Below are 26417 nucleotides of genomic sequence, written 5' to 3'. Positions count from 1 at the left end.
TCCATCAGAAAATCAGATAAACTCTTTGTTTCCTTCCATCCCAGAGCCCTGGGCAAGGCAGTCTCCAAACAGTTTTCCAGATCCAACAGGAAATAATTTCTGCTTCTCATACCATGGAAAAGACCTGAACCAGGGGATTAGGTTCATTCTTCTAGAGCACTAGCTTCCTCCAAAGCCTTTTTCAAAGGCCTAGACACAGCTACCATCCTTGAAGCAGCCACCTGGTCCACTGTACATACCTTCACCAAATTGGACCATGTCTCCAGAGCTAGAGCAGGTTTCGCAAGGGCAATCCTGAAAGGATTTCTGGAATCTGCTACCTCTACCTCCACCCTTCCTCTTTCAAGAGCTGTTGTATTCTCCCACAGTAACAGTACTACAACATGAGAATAGAAGGTCATTAGAATAGTTGTGTAAAATCCTACCATAACCATAGATGTCCTCTTCCATGTTGCAGAATTCCTTCTGTCCCTCTGTCCCCCCTATTTTCATACCTACAGGTCTAGGGACCTTCAGAGAGCGCCTACCGGCACTAGGGTCATGTTTGGGCAGTCTGTGACATTACACCAGTCTGAAGGACATCTTTTGGCATCTCTTAGGCTACTGTCTGACTGGGCAGTTAGTTTTGAGGTCTGTGCGTGCAGACGTCACATTTAAGGTCCCTGGTTTGTGGCCCTACGTGTGAAGTCCCATGCACCAATGCACCAACAGCAACCAGGCTGAAAGCTTTTGTATAGGAGCTGACATTCGGGTCGCCTGAGGTGGAGGATCCCACAGTAAGAATATTGCAACATGGAAGAGAAGGACATCTATGATTATGGTAAGATTTTACACAACTATTCTTTTTTACACATCCTTATTGAACTTGACCTTTGTAATGTGACGTAATGTACACATACAGTAATGTAACAACATTTCCATTATTTTCTTGCAGTATATGTTTAACATTTTTAATTATTCCAACATTATATAAATTGCTGACTTCCTGCCTTCCCTTAGACTTCATCTCTCCTCCTCCACCTGAAAATTGTTTTATCACCTTTACAATTTTCAACACTTCAGCTATGTTTGGTGTAGATTTTTTTTCCATTTTTTTTTTTTTAGTAATTGGTTTTGGTAGTCAATTGCATTAAACTTGGTAAAGCCTTAACTATGTCTAGGCAGTTCAGATCCTGTACCCCAGCACAAAAAAATGTCTTTGGTTACAATCATTTGCTGTTCCTAATGTTTGACATAGCACTCTGTAGGTAATTCTTAAAATCTGCCAACTTGTTACAGTCCCCAAAAAAACATGTTTCCAATTAACTGTCCTTCCTAACACATCCCTGGCAATTTGCTAGCTACCTGAGGAAACATTCTGTGAAGTCTGCTTGGACAGAAAGTACTTATGCAGGCACTTCTATGCAAAAATCCTAAACCTCCTGGATTTTGTTTCCTATTTGGGGTGAGGGCCATGCAGATGTCCTTTGGCTGTTACTTTGTAATTTGCCTTTCTGTTCTCTTTCCAGGCTTTTCTAGACTCTTGTGATTGATTCTTATAGTTATCATGTAGAATTGTATATGCTGTAATAATTATCCATTTTTAATAGCTTTTTTTCATGACCCACCAGAACTGGTCTTTTACTTAGTACTCCCGTCCCCTTTTCTTTGCTTATTCTCCGTCAATCCATGGTAGTGAAGGCAGTGTCCAACCTGCTGTCCAAACTTCTGCTTGCACTTGTCCCAATCTTATTATCTTTCTTCCCTAGTTACTTCCTTCCAAAACTCAGTACCTTGGCTCCTTCACTAATTTTCCACAAATTCCCAGATCCCTCTTTCCTGTTTTTGTACCTGTACTTAGTCATCCTTATTAGGAAAAACTATTTTCTCCATTTCTGTGTTGGCTTAGTTTTTGTAATATTTTCTGCCACCTTGTAAATATAATTTTGCATTCTGGATGGTTGCTGTTATTCTTACAGGTTTGCACCTTCCTTGTTTCTTTAATCCTCTTCTCCCAATGTTATTGTCCATTCCTTTCCACTTTCAACTCAAGCAGATTGTTATAAATGAATGTATGAGATTTAACTTTATAGCTCTAATGTACACTTTCAAATTAGATAATCCTAAACCACCTTGTTCAATGGGAAGAATCAGTTTATGCCACTTAACTCTTGCCCTCTTCCCCTCCCACAACATCTTCTCTGGTAGATAAAAATATGTCTGACTTGTATATAAAACTAAATGACTAAAACCTTTTTTCACAGCTTGTATTTTACTATCCATACCCATAATAATCAAGACCTTCCAGTTTCTCGTTTTTTGTATTGCCTTTTTAGACTCCTCTCACTTACCCTTGGCTGCCGGAACAATATGCTTTTTAATCCACATACCTAAATACTTTCTTGTCTTATCCCCACAAATATGGGTGTTACTGAATCTCCTCGTGTGGGCAGTTTTCTGCCATAGACAGCCTTTGTTTATTTTCACTAATTTTGTATACAGAAAAGATATGCAACTGTCTCAATGTTGCATAACACTAAAATGTTATTTTCTTCATTCTTCAAGTACAAAATATTATCCTCTACAGGTAAAGCTAGCTCCCACCTTAATGTATGTCTCTGAGCCTTCATACATTATAGCACTACCACAGCTCTTATATCCTTCTTGGACGCAGTTAACTGGGCCTGAGATACTAGAAAAGTTATCTCTTCACTCTTTCTTGATCTTTCTAAGGCCTTTGTTAAGGTCGCTCACCCTCTTCTTCTGACTAAACTCTCTAACTTAGACATCTCTCCCCTACCCTAAATTGGTTCTCAAACTACTTCACAGATAAGACAACAGCCAACCAAGTGGCAGCACTTCTTCCCCACATTCCTTAACACAACCACAGGTGTTCCCTAAGGATCAATACTAGGGCCCCTTTTGTTCAGCATTTTATCAACAACTTCCACACCACTCTTAGTCAAGGTACTGTCATCCAGTATGCAGATGACTCCACCATCCTCTTTACTGCCAGTTGTACATCTGAACTACAGCAACTCACCCGAAGTGCCCTCACTACCGAAACATGGATGACCAATAATCATGTTGCCCCAAACCCCAAAAAACAAAACTTGTGTTATTTACCTCTAAAAACACTTTCCTAATCAAGGATGAATTTACTCTTCATTCTCAAGATAACACTATCGTTGAGGTTGATCTGAACACTAAACTTCTAGGTGTCATCATAGATGAAAACCTAACATTTGACCTGCATATTCCCAGCAATATCAAAAAAACTCTTCAAAAATTAGGCATGCTCTATAGACACAAATTCTTTCTCAACCACTCTGCAAAACTATCCCTAGCCTCTTACTTTTTGCTACCATCTCTTCTGTATGGTGCCCCTCTTCTTACCAATGTCCAGTCCTCTCTTAAATCTAAATTTGACTTGTGCTACAATAAAATTGCTAAATTTGTAAACAGTGCAAAATATTCATCTCATCACTGTGCCTCATTACTACTACTAAACTGGCTAATCTCCCTCATTATCTTACATATTTACAATTAACCTATGCACACAAATTTGCATTCACGCCATCAAATTGCACTGGCATGTCTTCTCTACTTAATCCTGTATCATCCAAATGGACCTCTCTGATAGACCAGACCACCTACCTGATTAATAAATGAATCAACATAGTTAGTCAGTAGATAGAAAAGGTGTTAGGAGAGATCAGCTTCTATGCAGACAGGGAATCCCTCATAACTAACCCATCCTTCATGCCCAAGGTGGTGTCCAGTGTGGCTCTCAACCAATCTATTCATTTGCCCACCTTCTTTCCTAATCTCCCCAGAACAAGGGGGAAAGGATTCTTCACTCTCTAGATGTGCACAGACAGCTCAGGTTCTATCTGGACAGGACTAAATCCTTCAGAAAGTCTAATCAATTGCTGGTTAGCTTTGCTACAGGGGCAGAAAGCAAATCCATCTCCAAGCAAACCATTTCCAAATGGATAGCACACTGCATCAATTTCTGCTACAAACAGCATGGAAATCCTCCCCCAAGGGAGTCAGGACACAGTCCAGCAGAACAGCATCCACATCTGCAGCTTTCCTCAGAGGAGTCCCCACCAGGGACATCCTGGAGGCTGCCACCTGGACATTTGTTCACACTTTTACCAAGCATTACCATCTGCCTCTGTTCTCCAAATCCAGGGCAGGGTTTGCCTCTGCAGTCTTGCAGGGCATCCTAGCCAGCCCCTAGTTTCCTTGACTGCCTCCACCCATTTCCTCAGCTTTGGGAATCTACCCAAATGTGATAACTGCAACAGTGAAACATGAAGAACATAGTACAGTTGTGTACACTTACCATAAATGTAGATGTTTGAGTGTATTCACTGTTGCAGTCCTGGTTTCCCTCCCTTCACCCCCCTTTATTCTCTTTCTCTTTTATTACCATTCTCCTTTGTTGTTCCCCTTTCCTTACAAGGGACAAATTTATATTTATTTTCCACTGGTGGGGTTCTTCCACCAGAACCTGGCTTCCTACTTTGGGGGCTCCTGACAGGTTAGGGCAAAAACAAGTGATGCAATGGCGTTGGCTGCCTTACTTTATACTACTGATGACCTGATGTCAGTCCTCAAGCGACAGCAACCGACGCAGAAATACTAACTCTCTGTTATTCGGGCTGGCCGAGGGCTACCCTGGCAGGGATAACCCAAATGTGATGACTGCAACAGTGAATACACCCAAACATCTACATTTATGGTAAGTGTACACAACTGCACTTTCCTGTGGACCAGTTTTATATGCACATGTTCAATGAACCGTAGTTGTTCAGTGGTCAGTTCTTCATCATCCCTTGCCCTTCCCGATCAAAACTCATTCAAGTAAGCAAAGACGGTCTACACTGGTAGATACAGTCGGATGATGTTTTCCGAGACCACAGTCTTGTACTTCTACTCCTAGTAGCACGGTAACCACAGACTCCTTAACTTTGGGGGGGGGGTAATTTCTTAGGATGGATGGTCCAAGCACATGGTCCCCAGAAGAGACCATCATATCGGTGACCTAGAGATGAGAGTGGGCCTGCTAGAGTTCCATTGGGAATGATTGCAGTACAGACAAACATGTCTGTAGTTTGGTACATGAATAACCGGGGGGTAGGGGGTGGAGAGACCTAGTCTTGCCCCGTTTTGAGAGGCAATGAGAGTGTGAGCAATCTCTTCCAGCTGCTTTTTATGGCAATGCACATACCAGGGAAATACAACATTCTAGTGGACAAACTCAACAGGTCCATTCTAATGCCTCAAGTCAGTGGTTGAGAGAATTTTTCTTCATCGGGCCCAAGCTTACTGTGACCTCTTAACATCTCCCCACAACAAGTGAAACATGTTCTTTATCATAATCACCCCCCCCCTCCAGGAGAGTCGCCAAGAGATGCTGTAGTCCACATTTGTCCGTCTTTATGCTTATCTTTCTGATACCATTAATTCCCAAATCCTTACAGAAGGCATATTGGCTGAAGAGTACGGTTATCCTCATTTCCCCCATTTGCCCTCGTCTGATATGGTTCCCTTTTCCTTGGTCTCACTTTCGTTATCCACCATGGATACTGGACCCCAGTCCAGGCCTGCTTTCTTACCCCTCCAGGATGGTTCATCTGGGCATTCCAGGCCTCAAGTTGATCACGTGGTTTCTCCATTTCCACTGATAGTTGGACAGCCCAGGCTTTCTTCCCCAGTCTGACAGATACTTCTGTCTTCCCATAAGGCCTCTACAAGGAAGATTTACAGAAGTAAATGGAAAAGATTCTCTGTTTCGGCTGTACATAGGGAATTGGGACCCATTACTGCTGATAACTCTGTGGTCCTAGAATATTTAGCTTCTATTCAAGAAGGAGCAAGTTTATTTTTATGTCAAAGTACATTTGGCAGCCATATCTAATTTTCACTCTGGAGAAAATGTTTCCTCATTAGTTTCTTTAAAGTTGTTCAAGTTTTTGTAAAAGGTGCTTTCTTGCTTAGGCCTCCAATGAAGGACCCCCCCCCCCCCATGGATTTGACAGTCATGATGCAAGGGTTAACTCAAAAACCCTTTGAATCATCAGCTAAATCTGATTTAAAAGTTTTATTGTGGAAAACAGCTTTTCTGGTGGGGGTTACATTTGCAAGATGAGTTTCTGAGTTTCTGAACTCCAGGCTCTGTCTTCAAATCTCCTTATCTTGTTTTTCACAAAGACAGGGTTACCTTGCAGACCAATCCATCCTTTTTGCCTAAATTAGCCACTGAAACAAATAATCAAGCCATTAATTTGCCTGCTTTCTTTCCATACTTTGCTAACAAAGGAGTATACATGCTCCATCTTTTGGATGTACATAAGCATGTACATTTTTATCTCCACAGCACAAAAGATTGTAGATTGTCCAAAGAGACTCTACTCAACAGTAAGAGACCACAACAAGACTGTTTCTAAAAAGCTTTATAGTTTATATGCATCTTCTTGCATCCTTTTGGTACTTGATGCCAGATATGGAGGTGGTGGTGTCTCCAAAGTTTGTGAAAGCAGATCAAAAACGTTATGGCATTTCAATCGCAGATTCTCACTAGATAAAGAAAAGAACAAGTGTAATTGTTATCTATGGGAGCTGATCCTTTATTTTTTTTAAAAGAAGTCAGACTGTTGGGATTATGACTGTGGAGCCCATTTCAAAATTTTGTCAGTACAGGGCAACCAGTCTCAGCAAAATAAATCTTTTTTTTTTTTTTTTTCTTTTTTTTCTTCAAAGAATTGAAAATGACAGTGTCAAATTAGTTTTTCATCTGGGACATTTACAAATGAAGACAGTTTTACAGTGATGTGGTCTATTTGACAAACTCGGAGTAATCAGATGTTTTCAGCTGTGCAAAGAGGCAGTCTAAATCTGAGACTGTTTGTTTTAGAGCTCTGCCTTCATCTTTTAGCACGCCATGTTCCAGGCATGCAGAATCATGGATGTTTGGATGAATTGCCCAAACAAGAAGGTAACATTGAGTTATGTGTGGAAATTAGATCAATGCGTCTTCCAAGAGATTGTACATGTCTGAGAACTCCCAGAAGTAGATCTGTTTTCCACTCACTATTGCAATGATGTCCAAACCATTGTTTTCTATCATTCCTAACAGCACAGTGTGAAGATGGATGTTTTTCCTTCATATGGACTCTGACATGTTTTAATGGTTAGCCTGTTACATTCTGTTTTTAATGACAAATTGTAATAAATTCTTCAAGTAAAATTAGGGAACATTTGGAGAGGGAAGCAGAAACATTTGTTACATTTCAGGATTATTTTCGCAGAAGATTTGTTAGAAGCTGCCAGATGGTCTACAGTTTGCACCTGAACGTACAGTGCAGGGGCAGGATTTGTCATCGCAGTGTTGTAGGGAATATTGCAACTGTTCTCCTTCATTTGTTATATTAGTACTACATCAGAATATTTACTGATGTTAGTTTACTGTTTTTTTTCTCTGCTGCTGCTAATTTCATTATTTGTCTTCTTTACCATTTACTATTCTACTGTTTTTTTTTTCCAGTGTGTTGCTGTAATTGCAGGATCTTTTTTTATTGTGTCATTGTATTAGGGGTCTTTTAAGTTAACAGTTTGCCTCAATCTCACAGTTCTCTGTGGGGAAATATGGCCAAATATGTAGTGGAAGGTGCCTAGTGACACTGGCTTTATACGAGTGCCTCTTGCACGTACAGATTTTTCATAGAATAACGATATGAGATCAACATGAGCTTTAATAAGGGATAACCGCCTGATTCTTTAAAAGTACAACAGGGATAAAGACAAGATAGGCGGGAGGAAACAGTAATAGTATAATGTACTTTGGTGTAACTATGCAAATTTGTACTTTTGTAGTAAATATGCTTTCAGAGAACTGTACTGTGTTTGCGATTGCCCAGATTGGAGCTTAAACGCATACTGCTTTTTTATACCTTTTGACCTGAACTTTGTTGGAAAGGGTCCTAGTTCCAGATCACTTACCTGGCTAATAAATAAGATCAGCATATACTTTCAAATCCACATCTACAAGATATCTCAAAGTGTATGCTGTGAACTCTGACACATGCTAGAGGTGCTAGAACCTTTAATTTATTAAATCCTGGTGATATCCCCAGCCATTTTTCTGGGATCATCTCTGGATGTTTCCTTTTGCCTAGTTACATTTGCATTAATTGCAAAAACACATTGTATACAAAGTATTAAAGTTGATCAGCGTGAAGCTCAAATGATGGACAGCACAAACTTGGCTTTTCTAGAACAGCTAGAAAGATATTGAATGACGCTTAAGTATATAATTATAAAGTTCACCATTTTCAGATTTCTGTACATCGGCAAGCAAGCCATATGGGCAAAATTGCCTGTACTAATATAAAAGTTTACAAATGGATGAATCCTATTTGTGACCGTAAATTTGTACCTTGAAAATGTATTCTTCTTCTTCCGGCTTTTTCCCCGGTTAGGGGTCGCCACAGCGGGTCACCTGTCCACTCATGATTGGCAGTGGAGTTTTACAGTGTTGAGTTGCCAGCCCGGCGCCCAACCTTCCACAGAAGCAACACACATGCACGCACTCACACCTAGGGCCAATTTAGAGTGTCCAATCCACCTACATCATGTCTTTGGGATGTGGGAGGAAACTGGAGCACCCAGAGGAAACCCACCCGACCACAGGGAGGACATGCAGACTCCACACAGAAGGCCCCCCAGCCGAGGATTGAACCGGAGAACCTCTTGCTGTGAGGCGGCAACACTAACCGCTGCACCACCGTGACCTTGAAAATATATTATTTATTGTAAATGAGTTTACAAAGTATTACAAAAATAATTTATGACATTAAGCTCAATTTGACTTTGAATCCAATGAATGATATTCTGCAGTTGAATACTTTTCTCTAGTAAAGTTATAGTTTCAGACATGTAAAGACTTGATACTACAAGGTTGTTAATAACTTGATTTTGGCAAGTGTCCAGATGCAAGCACTGGAAATCAGCATATAATTTTCCAGATCTCCTATGGATTAAATAATTGAGGCTATGTGCGGTGGTGGTGCTGTGGTAGCGTTGTCGCCTCTCAGTAAGACGTCCTGTTCAATTCTCAGCTAAAGTGTCTTCTGTGTGGAGACATGCGTGAATGGGCGTACCTTCATTGAAGGTTGTGCGTCAGGGCTGGCAACTCGCTACATAAAAATCTACTGCCAATCATTAACGGACCGGAGTTCCGCTGTGGCGACCCCTAACCGGGAAAAGCCGAAAGATACAACATATATATTATTACATCTCCTTCATTCAAAAGTTAGAACTGCCCACTTTTTATCGAGGTAGATTTTTATAAAGAAATATATACCATTTTATAATAAAATATTTTATTTACTTATGTTTTTGGTGTGAAGTTAAAAAAAAAAAAAAACACATTTCATTATTTTTTAGAATTTCAAATGCAAAATTTCAGTTTAGATATAAAGTTGAAATAATGTTATATTTTAAGAGTATTGTATTCTTTAAATGCAGTTGATACTTTTTAGTTTTCACAGCTCACCAGGTGTCTAGCTTGATTCCCATGTAATCGTCCAAACTTGGAGTATTTTGCAAAGTTTGTGGTTTGTCCTTCAGTTGCTGCTGTACAATGAATTACTAGAACGGAGATTCATGAGAGTCTGTTAAGATATGATGAACATGGGTGAACATCTGAAAAAAAAGACATGTATAGTGGGACCAACCTGTTAACAAGAAGCAAGTAAATAAGCCCTTTTTTTTACTAACTGCTCCTTTTAGGAATGCTTCTTTAGATATTTCTAAATACTTCTCTGACTTCCTGTTTGTTGGAGGCATTATAAACCGTCACTTTTTGTGTGGAGTCTGCATGTCCTCCCCGCGGTCGAGTGGCATTCGAATGACATGCATGAATGGGCATGCCTTCGTTGAAGGTTGGGCGTCGGGCTGGCAACTCAGCACCATAAAAATAAATCTACTGCCAATCATTAGCGGACCAGAGTACCGCTGTGGCGATCCCTAACCTAAAAGCCGAAAAGACAACTTTTTTTCCTCTCTGCAACTGTCTGTCCCTGGTGTGAACAGCTTAAGATCTGGTCTCAGTTGCCTGCTTCTGTGAGGAAATCTTGACTTATTGTCACTGCATTCCTCCTATTCCAAAGACGACCGTATTGATATTTATAATTTTGTCTAGATATATTCTGTTTTGGTCTGTAACTGAACTGAATTCTGCAGGCTGAAGTAAAGAAGTAGGTGCTTTACTCTCTATGAACCTCTCAGTAGTTGAGCGGATGAAAGACTTGGGCTGTGCACCTTGCAAAGGATTTTTCTGCAATCAACGCAGCTGTGTGTGTAACAGGCATTGTTAATGGTTTGAATTTTCTGTATAAAGTTTTTCACTGTTTGAACGATCCTTGGCTTGAACATTTGACTGGATAGTTAAGACTAGAGATCACATGAAGGCATTTCAGCTTCTCTGAAAATGTAAGTGTTCAGTGATTGCTTACACAGAGCTTTTGCTGCAACCTTTTTTTCCATTTTCATTGAATTGGACATGCGCACACATGGAGACAGATGCAAAATTGTACCATTCAGTTGATTGAGACCTCTATGTGAGTTTCTGTTGTATAAAGGAAAAATTAATTGACAAAGGGATACTTGATTTGTTTTTTCATAGTATTTTTAATGATGGCCAGTTGAGTTTTTTTATCAGTGTGTATTCATATGGGTGCCATTCAGCTGGTTAAGCGAACAGCTGGTCAGGTAAGCTGAGCTGTGTCACAGGCAGTTGAATGCACAGCTAATCAGATGTTGCAGGCACTTTTGTAGTCAAGATTACAGTAAAGTGGAGGATTAGGAGTGTACCCCTCTACAAAAAGTGTAATGAAATATTTTTCATTTTAATAGTACAAGTGGTAGCATAATGGTAACTGCTGTATGGGAGTTTTCATTTATAAGGGAAAAACAGTTGAGGAAAGGATTGTTTATTAGTTGGGAACTCCGTCATTGTTAGTCGTTCCTCAGTGGCATTTTGGGTTATCTGCCAAGGTAACCCACTACTGGTCAGCTTTCAAGAGCTTAGCCTTCCCTCCCTCTAACTGTGACAGCTGATTGGCTGAGTACAACCTAAGAGGGAAGCCTCTCTAGCAAGTGAGTGTCCAGTCTTTCTGCCTTCCAAGGAAGAAAGTTCTCGGACTCTTCACAGAATCCATTGACCATTTTTCCAGCTTACTACTCAAAAAAGCTGGTTTGGCAGTATTTAGTTGTGTGGTGACATACTTATTACTAGAAAATATGAGTGTTTATTATGATTTATTGTCTTGCACTGTCAGTTTTTTATTCTGGCAGGTGTTTCTCTCCTGACTTAGAGCCTAACTCTGATACTGCCCCCCCCCCCCCCTCACAATAAAAAAGTGCCTCATTGTATGGTTAGTGACACTTTTGGGGGCCACTGTTCAGTCTACAGACCAATTGCCTTTTGCCACATCTCCTTCTAATGTAGCCAGCCTTGCTGGCTGCTATGGAACAGGAGTTGCACACACATTCAGTGGCTGTTTTATTACCTGGCACAGGTGTGGGAGAACCCGACACTTTAGGTGCAGTAGTAGTCTGGGATAGGTGTCCCCTTTACAGATATAATACTCTGTCCCCATATGTTTTATCTAGTGGTGACGTTCACAAGAAATAGAAACAGAAGCTTCATCATACAGCTAATAATCAGGTTACAGCTGTGTATAAGACTGATGTATTTTCCTTGGCTAAAAGTGTTTTGCAGTCAGCTAATGGTGGTTGTCTTCCCATACATGACTCTGGTGCTAGCTTGGCTAGAGACCTTTCTGTTTCAGAGAATGATGAGGAAACTGAGAGCAATGGTGATTTTTCTAGTTGACACAGAGTCCAGTCATTCTATTTCTTCAGAAGGTGATCCTGAGCTTTAGTTCAAACAGGTGTTCACTTTTCCTCTGATTGCTCTTTTTAGTGATTTTGCTTGTGAACAGTCTGGAACTATTCCAGAGCTAGGTGGAGTATATCACCTCATAGAGGATGAGATACCCTGTTCTATGCTGTCCCCCCTCTCTTTCCTGCCTTGGAAGATGTTTATAAAGCTGCCTGCAGGACACCAGAATCTATTCTAGCAGCCCATAAAAAGGTTCAGAGAAATGTAATAGTTTTCTGTCCTCATTTGACTGTTGACCCAGCTGCTGTCTCTCCAGCTGCCTGCTCAAATAAAAAGTCTGTGGCTTCATCTAATCCACTGTCTTGTGATAGAGATCTTCCAGGACTTGATCAAGATGTGAAGAACACCTCAAGTAGATCTGTGCGACACCTTTCAAAACAGACAACTGAAAAAATTTTGTTTGACGTGCTTGCAAGACAGATGATCTATCATTCCCATGGTCGGGAATGTTCCTCTATGCATTCCCAGCTTTTCCATTGATCAGAAAGAATTATCAGAGAACATTGTGGTAACTTCCTTTTGGCCTAAGCAAAGTTTTATTTTTAATGGAATTTGCCAAGAGCAATTACCGCAAACTTCCTCATAGACTGGATGTGCATACACAGCATCAGGAGTGAATGGTACACCCCAACCTAGAACAGTTGCGACTGACTGCCTAAATTATTCTAATTTTGTTACTTTTTAGGCACTTATCCCATATAGATGTGCAGCTGGTGTTTAAGGAGACAAAAAATACTGCAACCAGAAAATCTTGAGTGTACAAGTGGAAGAGGTTTACTGGGTGATGCCTATCCAATAACAGATGTCCTGAAAGGGTTTTGATCTCTGTGATTTTGAAGTACTTGTGTGAGCTACTTTGGAGATTTTGTCACATGCTTCTATCAAAGTGCATCTTGTGGCTGTCTTGGTTCATCTGCTCATGGAGCCCCCTCTTTCATCTCTTTATGTAGTCAAACAGTTTGGGAAAGGAGTGTGCACATGAGACCCTCTCAAAAGCAAATTCCTCCTCTCTAGGATCTCAACTTTAACCTTGAACCTGCCTCTTAGACTAATTTATGGTTCATTTCTTGGAAGACTGTTTTTCTTATTTCTTGAATATAAGGAGTGGTTCTGGCCCAGAAATTGTAGTTATTGGCCGTTTGGGTAATCTCTTCCATCTCTCTCAACTTTCTGATGTGAAAGCCTGTATTTGCACTTATTTCTGTCTTGTAACTTGTCTAGTGCAGATACAGATTCTTAGTTTTAGCACTTAAATTTGCTTATTCATGCTCAGCCCTTGTTCAGAACGTGTAAGCACTAAATAAGTTACTAATTACTATAGCACTCAACCTTCCTCATTACCTAGAGGAAAACCATTTTTGTACTTACTTTTCTCACTTGCTTAGAGAAAAACAGCTCTTGTACTCTCTTTCCTCACTTATCTAGAGGAAAATAGTTTTTTATTCAGGCATGTCTAAGGCTCAGCTCCCAGTGCTCTCTCCAGGCAAGTCTCTGTGTGGAAACGCTCATGGTGGGCCAACCTTTTCTGATCTTTCACAAGGATAGGATTGTATTATGTAGTAATGCATTATTCATGTCTAAAGTTGTTTCCGAATTTACGTTAAATCAAGCCATCAATCTTCCAGTGTTCTATCCTGATTCACAAAACAAGGGAGAAAATATTCTGCACACCTTGAAAGTGCACCAGCAGCTCAGGCACTACCATGGCAGAACAAAGCACTTTAGAAATGCTGAGCAACTGTTTGTCTCCTACACGGGGACTAAGAAAGGTCAGCGTGTGTCTAAGGAGACTACTGCATCATGGTGGTCTTTTGTTATTGTTTCTGTTATTCCCAGCATGATAAATCTCATCCAGTCAAGGTTGAGACTCACTTGACTAGGGCCTAAACCTCTTACTTCATGTAGTAGAAAAGGGTGGAGTCGAAGTATTCTAGAAGCAGCAACCACATCCTCTATTTTATACCTTCACAAAGCACTGCAAACTGGATTCCTTTTCAAAGTCCAGAGCAGGCTTTGCTGAGACCATTCTCAAGGGGCTCCTGGATCCTAATTCTTCCACTTCCCAGGGAAAGGTAAGCTTTTGGAATCTGCCCAAAATGCCATTGAGGCAGTGGAAATATTGAACATAGTGCAGTTGTGCAAGTCCTATTTACCTGTAACAGTGGAATTTCAAATTCCTCACTGCATCAGTAGCAGCACTCACCCAGCATCCCCAGACAGTGCATAGTTGAGATGGGTTTCAACCTCTGTGAGTCAGGTGTTGTATTTGACTTTTATATGATATTGTGATTGACTGTGAATGTACTCTTGCTGGATAATTCTGGCTTCAAGAACATTTTTCTCCATCTTTGTTGAAGTGAAAAAGCTTGAACACTCACTCTGTGACAACTGAAGGCTTCTCTCAGGATGTGCTCAGCCAATTCTCTGTCACAGGAAGAGAAAGGGATGGGAGACTGAGCTTTTTAAAGCTGATCAATAGGGGGTTACATTTGCAGATAGATAATAAAACAATGCCACTGAGGCAGTTAGGATTCAAATATCTACTGTTACAGGTAATTAGGACTTATGAAACTGTACTTTCCCCCCACAGTATTTCTTGTTTCAACCTCGTCGGTATATATTTCTATTTGTGTGTTTATGGATGGATATATGACCGATGTAGACTAGAGAGGCTGTATAGATTCTAGTGCATGTCATACATCCATATTCCTCCTTCGACAATATGCACTGAGAGAATGCTTTCTTTGCCTTGTCACAGTTGACCAATGCCCTTAGTGGAGGAGGTTACACTGCCATCACATTAAAAATTGATGGATGTATTAGCAATCACTGAGCAGGCAGCATGATGCGCCAGATGTGTGTTTCATAGATAAGGTATTGACTCAGTTATCGGAAGTCAGACGGGTTGCATCTAAAAAGAAATTGACAGATTTGACAGGTATAGAACTGGCCATTTTCTGGATTACTATGCCTTTTATCATGGCTGTTTCCCATTAACAGTGGCTGTGCACAATTTAGGAATACAAATTATAGGACACCACCCCTCCATGTATATTATAGCACATTTATTTTGTTCCATTGTTTTAATTTCTAAACACTGAAAACATTTAACTGGGTATCTTTTGCAGGAGCACCTCATTTATAAAATTATGTATTAGAAAAAAATCTGGTTGTTTATGGTGAAAATCACATTAAAAGAAACCTGCACATAGATTCAAGTCTTTTTAGAGATAATCTTAGTGAACCTCCAAAAATAATGGCATTCTCATTTCCTGGAGAAATTTTTTAAATGCACATGGTTGAGTTGTGGGCTCAAATCTAAAAAAAAAAAAAAAAAAAAAAATAGATTTTTTTTTTAAGTAGATTTAGCTAAAAACTGGAGCGTGATGGTGGGGAATATGCGTATAGTTTTATAGATAATTTTGGCATAGTTATTTTATCAGCATAGATTGTTTAGGATAGCATTGTTGTAAAATGACAAGTATTGAAATGCAGTGCTGTCCACCTTGTGCCTCCTCTGAAAATCAGCCTCAACAACCAGTGGACTGTATCAGTAAACATAGCTCAGATTGTCTCTTTCAATAAACTCATGGAAATAATTAAGCCAAATCATACAAGTTAAGCACAACTTGTTCTAGTGTTGCCTACTTTGTAGGTATTTGTTCATCTATGTGAACATATATGTTTGTTAATTTTGGCTAAGCTGTGGCCACAGTTGTCTTAAGGTCCAGAAGCATGCTTCATAAGTGAATTTATATACAATCTGTGCCTTTTTTGTGATACAGTTCCGTCATTCTCCTGCTGGGATGGTTATGCAGTGAGAACTGGGATTCTTTCACTCCCTCAGCCAGAATAAGTATCAGGCTAGACATATCATTTGACCATCTGTCTGGCATCCAGCTTGCCATTTATTTTCTAACACTGTACCTATTACAGTATAGCTATTTATAGACATGAGTTCAGACTTCATTTCAGAAGAGTTGAAGTTTTTTAAAATTTCTTTGTCCTTCATTTCTTATCGTTTGTAGTTCATTCTGGTTACCCTTTGTGCCTCTGCTCCAAGTCCCCATACTTCCAAGTTCACTTGGAGATGCTCAGCCTGTGGGGACTGGATGGTGGAGTGTTGGTGCGGTCGTGTTCAATATACCATATTTTTTAACGTCTTCTTAAGTAATGCACTTGAATTTGTATGGTGATTCAAACTGCTGAAATTTGGACTGCCCCACATATGCAGGGTAGATGACCTGTCAAGAGTATACCTAGTTATGATGGTCTCCCCTTGTTAGCCCTGTGGTCCCCATTTATGAGTTGAACAGGGGTTGATATTTACACTGTTTTCATAACGATGGAAGAACAGGCTAATAGTTACTTTATACCCACTCAATGTAAGCTGTGATAGTACAGTTCCTTGAATACTTGTCACTAGCGTCAGACTTATGACTTCACCTTCTACACCAGCAGAGCCAACATCATATGGAATGTTGGTGAACGTTTGGTCTTCATTGTAGCAGTAATCTAAGTCTCTAGTATAAATAGAAATGTTAATACAACAAATGTCAGTGCATGTTTTCAGACTTAATATAGGGCACAAGAAAACAACCTTGCTGGTAACGTTTTTTGATTATAACATTGAAAAGCAAACTGCTGAGGAGTTTAATCTAGTTTTATGCATTGCTTCTTTTCACAGACTGTGCTCAGGATTATTGGTAGAAGATTTGAGTGAACTTCTGTCTACGCAAATGCAGTCTACATCTGGAAACCCACTGCTTCTAGCACACACTCTACAGGATCTCCTTGAAATGGACACTGTAAAAGTGGAGCTCATTCCAGAGAAAAAAGGTCTGTTTCTCAAGCATGTGGAGTATGAGGTTTCCAGCCAGGTAAAATAAATCCTTTACCTTCTTAAGCTTGTTAAATTTGATGAAGTAGTGAAAAGTGGTACTCTCTAACTCTGCTCGGTCTGTCCCATTCAGGACTTTAAGGAGACATTTATTTTATTTACTCAGTTATTTCCAGTCACAGCCTAGAAGTGATTATGATTACATTAGAAATAAAACAAGGCACTTCAATATAGGAAATAGTTGGAAGATCACCCAATATTTACTACATGACAACAGTTGCTTGTACTGGGCAATGATCCACGTTCTGCATTCTGTTTTATCATTTTTGAGACCTATGAAAATGCATTGCCATTTACAGGTTAAATTAAAAAAAAATACGGCACTTAATGGTGAGTAGAAGCATAAATAAAAAGTAAAGTGAGGTTTCACCATGATTGATGACTTGTTTTTAGTCACAGTTTCCCTTTTCTTTAAGGATGATGACGTGGGTCAAAACTGGTTCTGAAGGTGGTTCCAAATGTTTGGTGTGGAGTGGAGACAGCTAAGGTCTTAATACTAGAGGATAGGAGATGTAAAGGTGTTATTGGAGGAAGTGCAGAAGTTGATTGCTAGGAGAGAAAAAGAGAAACTGTTAAGTGCTTGGGAGGTGGTGGTTTAGAAAAATAATCCAGGACTGTATCCTTACTTTCTGTGGTAGCATCCCTGGTAATTATTTTACACAATTCTAGCCCAAGAAAAGTATAGCCATTTTGTTAAATGCTTGTATTTTAAGCAAATGCTTTCTTTGTGCATCTTCTTTTAAAAGTCAGCCATGTGCTTCTGCAAGTTCTTATGCTAACACATGGAAAACTGCAGGGATAGTACCATATTAGAGTATTTTGGATGGTGTTTTATAGCTGTTATTTGTATTACATTACACTTTGTAATTAATCATGGTACTGATCATCTAATAAGTCTGTTAGATGATTAATACTCAATTACAAAATTTTAACATAGTATGAGTAAAAAGACTAAACATTCCACACCTTATACTTTAATAGTATGTCTTTACATTCTCCTTGTGCTAATATAGAAACATAAAGAAGTGTAAAGCAGAGGCTTACTTAGAACAAAAATATGGAGAAATTAAGTATTTCATCAAGATATATAATGGTGAAAAATTTTGCAAAAAAATGCCCTTTTTTCCTGCACATATTTAGTGCAACTTTCGAAGAAGTTAGGCATTCCATGAGGTGGTACACCTGTAAGTCAAATTTCAAGCACGAAAGCACAGAAGAGGCTTAGTTCCCCCAAATTTTTTTCCTAGGTGATTTTTGCCCTCATTCCTGCTAAGCATAAATTGTGCATCTGCTCCCTTTAATATGGCCACCCCTATCATCTCTGCTGGCTTTGTCAAGCACCCGATCTGCTAATCAAGCTCAGCACTGGAGATGGCTGTAGCTCCTCTATTGTTTAGCAAGAAGTCTACTCTGTAGACAGAGAGAGAGAGAAAGCATCAATGCTGCAATTTAGCAGATAGCAACACAAAGCAAATTAAATTAGTATTTGTACTTTGGTTATATCCTAATTATACAAAATAAAATTAAACTGATAGGCAGAGGTAGCGTAAAAAACTGTTTTAATACAAAATAACACAGAAAATTAACAAAAGATAAGCACTTTCATACCAAACTAGGTACTTCATCAGCTCTAACTTAAAACATACTGATCATCCTTATATATACACTGTTTCAGGTCACGTGACTTGAGTAACAGGCTTAATAGGAATAAAGTCATTTAACTTTGCCATTCGTTGCTTGTTAAAATAGTCATCCACTTTATCTCAAGACATTCAGTATGGGTCCTGACATCACCCCCTCTTAATCCAGGCTTATAGATTTCAAAAACCGTGAACTTAAACCAGTGATCATTTCCTGCATATTTAACATGTTTAAAAAGAGCATTCTTCTCATCACATTTATTTATACTGTACAAATGCTCTCTAATGCGGTCTCTTAAACATCAGTTTGTTTTGCTGATGTAAAAAGCTTTGCAAATTTCACAAGAAGCACAGTACACTAGATTACTACTGCCACAGTTAGCATAGAGATTAATATTAAAAACGCGTTTAGTATCTGGTTGCTTGAACTGGTCGTCTGTTCTGATATACCTACATACATTACAGTCATGGCAAGGATAAGTACCTACCTTGCACACATTGATATCACTATTTGTTCATGCTAAAGATTTATAGCACAACATTTTCTTTAAGGACTGACTATTCTTAAAACAAAAAGAAGGCATAGCACCTAGTAATTCCTTACATTTGTTATCCGACATCCGTGCTCTCCAATGTTTCTTGACCATATCACAAACAAAACTGGTGTCATTTGAATAGATAAGACTCATCCGTACAGGATAAGTTGACTAACATTACCATGATTAGCCTGGTTCTCAAACGGTCTGGTATGAGTATCCCTCAACAAGATAGTGTCATTCTGTGCCATAGTAATCTCAATATTACTATAGCCTGTATCTAAAAAGTTAGAAGTCAGGTCATCAAATGACTCATACATGTCACTATCTCTTGTGTGGAGGCGTGCTGCCCTAAAAAATTGCCCCCTTAAAACATTACATCTGAAGTAGTTAACTTCATTTGTGCATCAACCTATGGGTCTTCGGATCCATATCGGATCCGAGCTGGCAGTTTCCAACAGCATAGATCCGAGCTCCAAGCTCCTCCCCCTACCCATAATCCCCTGCCAACCCTACCTGACCTCAGATCTAGTTTGCCGCGGTTTCATCCAGCAGCTCGATCACAGAGTTCCAGGCTTTAGCGTCTTTTTGTGAGAAAATTTTACCATTTTTCTCTCCTTTTTTTTTTTTTTGTAAATTTATTGTGCGTGTGTTGTGTACAGGTCCCTCATTGGTTTCCTTTTACCAGTCTGTTAATCTTCTTCATAGTTTTCCTTCCCCACCCTCGTTAGTGCGTTAGGGAGTGTGCTGTGTGTTGGGGCTTAGCGTGTGTTTTCTTTCAGTATGTCGGAGGCCCCAAAAGCTGTTTTCTCCAAGTGTACCGAGTGTGGCCATAAGCTATCCCCGGTGGATGGCCACACTCGGTGCGTGTTGTGCCTTGGGGTTGGACACCTGTTGTCAGGTTGCTCCCATATGTGCGGCGTTCAACCCCAGGGCACTTAAGGACCAGAGGACTAAGCTGGTTCTGGCAGGACTGCTACCCCTGGTCTCTGCTTCAGCCTCCGGTCCCACGGTGGCTCCTGCCACTCTTGCCTCCCTTCCACTGGCCAGGACTCAACCTCCCGCTTCGGGCCAGGAGGATAGGGCATCCAGGAAAGAGAAGCGGAAGGAGAAACACCACAAGCGGTGGGCAGAGGCCTTTTCATCGGCCCCGCCGGTTAAGCATTCTTCTCCCTCCAGGACTTCCGAGCCTTCCACCCCTCGGCTCTGGTCTCCTTATTTTTCACCGGGACCGGAGGAGGAGGAGGCCCGGCCCCCATCAAGGTCATTGAGGCGGCACTCCCATCCCGCCTCGGTGGTCTCATCCAGATCCACCCGAAGCCTGACGGATGCAGACTTGGACCGGATGATGAGAAGATTCCTCCAGGCCCAGCTGCAGATGGGAGTGCTCCTGCCTTCCCCCTCCGGGGGGGGGGGAGCTCGACCCCTTTTTTTGCCCCAATTGCTCCTTCTCCAACCCGCTTCCCGGGTTCGGAGTTTTCGGAGCCAGGTAGCGTCGGCGCCGACAGTATCAGGTACTTCGGCGCCGACAATGCCCTTGAGTCTGTCTGGTACCTTTTCTTCTGATCCAAACTCTGAGCCGAGAGCTGAGCTTTGGATCTGAGGGTCTGTGTGCCTTTGGCTCCACCCAGGTCGAAGCATACTGGACCTTCGGATCCGACTGTTTGCTCCGGCCCCGATCCGAGGGAGGGTCTGCTTTTCGATAGTGGAGAGGGTTCTGTCGAGAGATTCCAGACCCCCGGCCTTGGCTACGGTTCCACCCTGCACCCCATCTCAAGATGGGTCTGACTTCCGTCAGCCAGTCCCAGGGACAGCCTGCTCCGATGTCCCAGGTCGTTACATTGGAACATGACGTTGCTGGTAAGGTCTCCTTGGACAACCCCCCCCCCCAAGGAGATTCCTCACAAGTGCAAGAGAAGGCACTTGGACTCCCCTGAGTCCTTGACCGCGGAGACAGATTTGGAGGAAGGGGAAGGTTCCCCAAGATCACCCCCCGAGGATGTCTCATTTGGAGACATCATGAAGATGCTCAGGATTGGGGGGGGTGGTCTGCCCCAAAGCCTACCTCAGATGAATCTGTGTTCCTGGAGCCGTTTGAAGCAGCCCCATCTACCTCTTGGGTGTCCCCTCCTGCTGACCTCCTGGTAGATCTGATCACTACCAGGGCGTGGAAGCAGCCGGACACTGTGGAGCCAGTCCCAAAAAGACCTGACAAAATACTTAGTCCACCATTCGACAGATCACACTGGAGTAATGGAACCCCTGTAGATGCCATGTTGCTGGCGGCAGCCACTAAAAGGGAATTAGCCCATGAGAGTCCCTTGGTCCATCCTCCAGACAAGGAGTCTCGGTCGATGGATCGGTTAGGGAAGTGGGTTTTTAGTTCAGCTGCCTTCTCAGTGAGGTCACTGAACTACATGGCACATGTCATACGACTGCAGCAAGACCTTATCAAAGAGTACGCCGCGTCACCCCCAGAGTCCATGTCGGTGGAGGACAAACAGTTGTACTCTTCCCGAATGGCCACTCTTAGGACTATTTCGAACCCCTCTATACGGCTACTGTCCCACTCCACGGAAGGGGCCGCTAGAGCTAGCGGAGGGGGCGTCGTTATGAGGCGACAGGCCTGGCTCCGCCACTGTGATTTTGCGGAACCCTTTAAGGCGTCTTTTGCTAATGCCCCTTTCGATGGTTCTGCCCTTTTTGGCAAAACCGTACGCGATACCTTGGTCCAGAGTGAGAAGGAAGGGAAGATGTTGTTTGCCATCGGAGTCTGCTTCTCTGCTCCCCAGAGGTCCTTTTCCAAGAACCAAAAGGGACAGAAGATGTGGTTCCAGAAGTCGCAACAGCTCCATTTCGCTCCAGACCCCCAGTCCTTCAGTGGCAGAGGAGGACAGGGTGGATGCCGCCCTAGAGGCAGAGGGGGCCACCCTAGAGGCAGAGGGGGCCCGAGGAACTTTGGGTCCAGAGAACCGTTCTCTGACCGGCCCACGCAACAGCCCTGAAGGGTTATCAGACTGCTGCACTCTGGAGGCAGTCAGCGGGTACTTCTCGAGGCACCTAGCAGCTTGGGAGTCCATCACAACCGACCGCTGGGTGCTTTGCATCATATCCAGAGGTTGCCAGATCCCTTTCTCTCATTTCCCTCGCAATCCCAGACACCTCCCCGACGTCCCACCCGAGCAGAGGGAGGCCGCAGCTGCGGAAATCTAGCGGCTGCTAGAAAAAGCCATCCAGCACGTCTCCCCAGACCAGTACGGATCAGGCTTTTACTCCAGGTTCTTCTTGGTACCAAAAAAGATAGGGGACTTCAGACCGATCCTCTACCTATTCCTCTTGAACCTGTCAGTAACCAAGGAAAAGTTCCGGATGGTCACTCTTCAATCCATTCTCCCCCTCCTGTGGGAGATCGACTGGATGTGCTCTATAGACCTCAAGGATGCGTACTACCACATTCTGATGGACAGATGATCCAGGAGGTTTCTCCACTTCAGGCTAGGGGCCAGCCATTACCAATTCAGGGCCCTTCCCTTTGGTCTCACCACAGCCCCAGGGTGTTCACTGAAGTACTGTCTGTGATAGTGGCCCACCTGCGACTGCAGGGCATTCGGGTTTTCCCATACCTGGACGACTGGCTCCTGACCGCCCCCACAAGGCATCTACTCTGCGCAGCCAGAAACTCCTTTCTTCACCTAGCGGCCCGGCTGGGGATCACTATCAACATAGAGAAATCTTCCCTTTCTACAACTCAAACCATAGACTTCATCGGAGCAAGGTTAGACACAAACAAGCGTCTAGCCCCCTTAACTCCAGACAGAGTGCGGACCTTAAGACTCCATGTGCAGGCCATCCTCCTACCCCAGGCACCCCTGGCGGAATTGGTCCTGAGTGCTTTGGGTTCGATGGCGGCCACCATCAACCTATTGCCGATGGCACGTCTGAACATGAGTCCTGCAATGGGCTCTCAAAGTTCAATGGTCTTTTCTGCGGTTCCCCCTGTACCACCCTATTCCCCTCAGCAGGGTTTGCAAGTAGGCCCTCTTATGGTGGCTCCAGTCCCCGGACCGCCAGAAGGGGCACCCCTTTTCTATGTCCCCTCGCCTAACCACGGTGACCACAGACGCCTCTCTCCTCGGGTGGGGGGGCATTGTGTGGGCAGGACAGTCCAAGGCACGTGGAACAGCATGGCGACCTCTCTGCATATAAATGTCCTAGAGATGAGGGTGGTGCTTTTGGCGTTGCAAGCACTACAGAGCCTTCTTCCCATAGGAATGATTGCAGTCCAGACGGACAATATGGCAGTAGTCTGGTACACCAACAGGGAGGAACCAGGTCTTATCCCCTTTGTAGAGAGGGCATGAGAGTGTGGGAATGGGCGATTTCCACCAACCGCTTTCTCATAGCGACCCACATTCCGGGACGGTCCAACATTTTAGCAGACAAGTTGAGTTGCACCATCCTCTCGCCGTACGAGTGGTCTCTGAACCCAAAAGTAGCGAAGTAGATATTCTCCACTTGGGGTCAACCTTGTTGCGATCTTTTCGCCTCTCCTTCAAATGCGAAATGTAACGACTACTTCACTCTAATTCCCCCACCCGGGGAATCCCCACGAGACGCTCTGGTGCATGCTTGGCCCCTCCGGTCTTGTTTATGCTTATCCTCCTCTTCCGCTGATGTTGAAGTTACTACAGAAAGCCAGTCGGTTGCAGAACAAGATAATCCTCATTGCCCCATTCTGGCCTCGCCAGGCTTGGTTCCCTTATCTTTGGTCTCACGTAGTGAATCCTCCCTGGATTCTGGATCCCATTCTGGATCTCATAACCCATCCATTGGAACTTCCAACCCCGAATCTGGACAACCTCAAGCTCACGGCTTGGTTGATCCAGTTCCAAGGTTAGCTAGGACTCCCGGTATCTTTTCCCAGGTCAAAGCTATTCTGGTGGCGGCGCATAAGCCATCCATCAGAAAGGTCTATGATAGCAAATGGAAATGTTTTTCTCTTTGGGCGGAGCACAGAGATCTAGATCCTTTCACAGCTACGTTGCCTGCGGTGTTAGATTTCCTATCAGGACTCTTCCATCAGGGCGCCAGCTCCTCTACAGTCAAGGTTCAGTTGGCGGCTATCTCTCACTATCACATAGGAAGCAACCTTGGACCGTTGATCTCCTCCAATTATGCAAGGCCTTTCTGAAGGGTACCTTCTTACTCAGACCCCTGGTGAAGGAAGCAGTCCCTCCTTGGGACTTAACTTTGGTATTGCAGGCACTTACAGCCCTTCGCTTTGAACATGGAGCTTCAGTAGATCTAAAATTTTTATCATGGAAAACTGCCTTTCTTGTAGCTATCACCTCAGCTCGAAGGGTTTCCAAAATTCAAGCCCTTTGTGCAAAACCACCTTATTTGTCCTTCCACAAAGACAGAGTCTACCTCAGGACCAATCCTGCCTTTCTTCCAAAAATTGCATCCGAATCGATCAGTCCATTAACCTACCAGTTTTTTTTCCCAACTATCAAAACAAAGGGGAACATAAGTTACATCTGTTGGATCTACACAGACAACTGCACTTTTATTTACACAGAACAGCTGGTCATAGGCAATCAGATCAGCTTTTCATTTCCTTTGCCAAATTTAACTTAGGAAAGGCTGTTTCCAAAGTTACACTGTCCAGATGGATTTCTCAGTGTATTCTGTTGGCATATGAAAGTACTGGTCGGCCCGCACCTCTAGGAGTTCATGCCCACTCTACCCGGTCTGTCTCTACCTCGGCGGCCTTTCGTTCTAGACTCTCGTTGGATGATATCTGCTCAGCAGCAACATGGGCTTCATCTCATACCTTCATTAATCACTACAAGCTGGATATTGTCTCCAGAGCGAGAGCATCCTTTGGCTCTGCAGTGCTCCGGAACATCCTTCCTTGAGGACCGCCCAAGATTTAGGTAGCTGGAGACTGTCCCATAGGTTGATGCACAGATGAAGTTAACTACTTCAGATTAAGAAGTTATGTACTCACCATAACGTTCCATCTGAGTAGGTAAACTTAATTTGTCAGCAACCGACCCCCTGACCTTCGGATGTTCGAGATGTTACCTTCCTTATGGCAAGGGTATGTAGATAGTTTTGCGGGTGATTTTTGTATGCTTATCTAGCTGTGGGCAAACTCAATCTGAGGTCAGGTAGGGTTGGCAGGGGATTATGGGTAGGAGGAGGAGCTTGGAGCTTGGATCTATGCTGTTGGAAACTGCCGGCTTGGATCCGATATGGATCCTAAGACCCATAGGTTGCTGGCAAATGAAGTTTACCTACTCAGATGGAACATTATGGTGAGTACATAACTTCTTAATTTCACATGTCTAGGGTGCATACTACGGGCATGCACAATATTGTTAATCTTACAAGGCTTATTATACAGCCTAATATCCAACTCTCCTAAGGTTTTAATCACTGTAACATCCAAAAAAAGATGTACATTCAGCAGAACACTCATAGGTAAAACGAAGGAAGTCCGTAGTGCCATTCAAGCATTGTACAAACTCATACAATGTTTCAAGTGTGTTGCCCCATACAAAAAATATATCATCCACGGCAGTAGTATAAAATAAATCTAGAGAAAATATTATCACAAAGCACATATTGGGTCTCCCATTCAGCCAGAACAATGCTGGCATAATTGTTGGCACAAACTGTGCCCATGGCTACCCCTGTGCATTGGAGAAAAAATGTATCTACAAAGATGAAAGCATTATGTTCCAAAATAATCTCTAGAAGACTAAAAATCAAGCAAGTCTTCTCGTTGGTGTAATCAGAGTACTGACTAAGAAACTTTCTAATGTAGTCAACCCCAGTGTTAGGAATAAATGTAAAAAGTGAGCTGACATCCATTGTCACTAATAAAACATCTTCTCTAAAATCTGTACTAGACCATTCATATAATTTATGAAGAAAATCTTTGGTGTCCTTTAATATATTCCCAACTCTGTCAAGAACAGGGTGATGTTGTTTCTGAATATATATGGACATGGGCTCCGTTTCCCAGAAACTATCGGCCATATTGGTTGATCAGTGGGATTCTTTTGTATTTTAGGCAACCCGTAAATCTGAGGTATTACTGCATTTTCTACTAAAAAGTATTCGTACAGTGATTTGTCCAACACACCTTCCATAAACAAGTCTTCAACATACGCATGTATCTTCTCAACTAATTTCAACACTTCAGGTCTAGTTACTGCAGCATAGGTATACTCAGCATCGTATTCATAACATTTATATAATGTGTAGAATCCAGAACTCTTCTGCCCCCTTTATCAGGAGGGCAGAAACATATGTCATTATGTCTAACCAATTCTAGTAGGGCACAAAACTCACCACAACTCATATTTTTAAAACTC

General features: G+C 42.3%; 1 protein-coding gene across 4 annotated transcripts in view; it reads left to right on the top strand.

The window, feature by feature from the left end:
• The window catches only part of SNX8 (sorting nexin 8), a 1131155-nt gene that overhangs the window by 272464 nt on the left and 832274 nt on the right, over positions 1-26417 (top strand). For all 4 annotated transcript variants that reach the window (XM_044089560.1, XM_044089557.1, XM_044089558.1 and 1 more), the window contains one exon: positions 16644-16836. In XM_044089560.1, coding sequence (XP_043945495.1) covers positions 16696-16836 — 141 coding nt within the window. In that variant the 5' untranslated portion in view covers positions 16644-16695. The remainder of the gene's footprint in view (positions 1-16643; positions 16837-26417) is intronic.

The sequence above is a fragment of the Protopterus annectens genome, chromosome 12.part0 (assembly GCF_019279795.1).
Source record: "Protopterus annectens isolate FY-2018-M chromosome 12.part0, PAN1.0, whole genome shotgun sequence".
Classification (NCBI taxonomy): domain Eukaryota; kingdom Metazoa; phylum Chordata; order Ceratodontiformes; family Protopteridae; genus Protopterus; species Protopterus annectens.
This window is presented reverse-complemented; position numbering and strand designations above follow the sequence as displayed.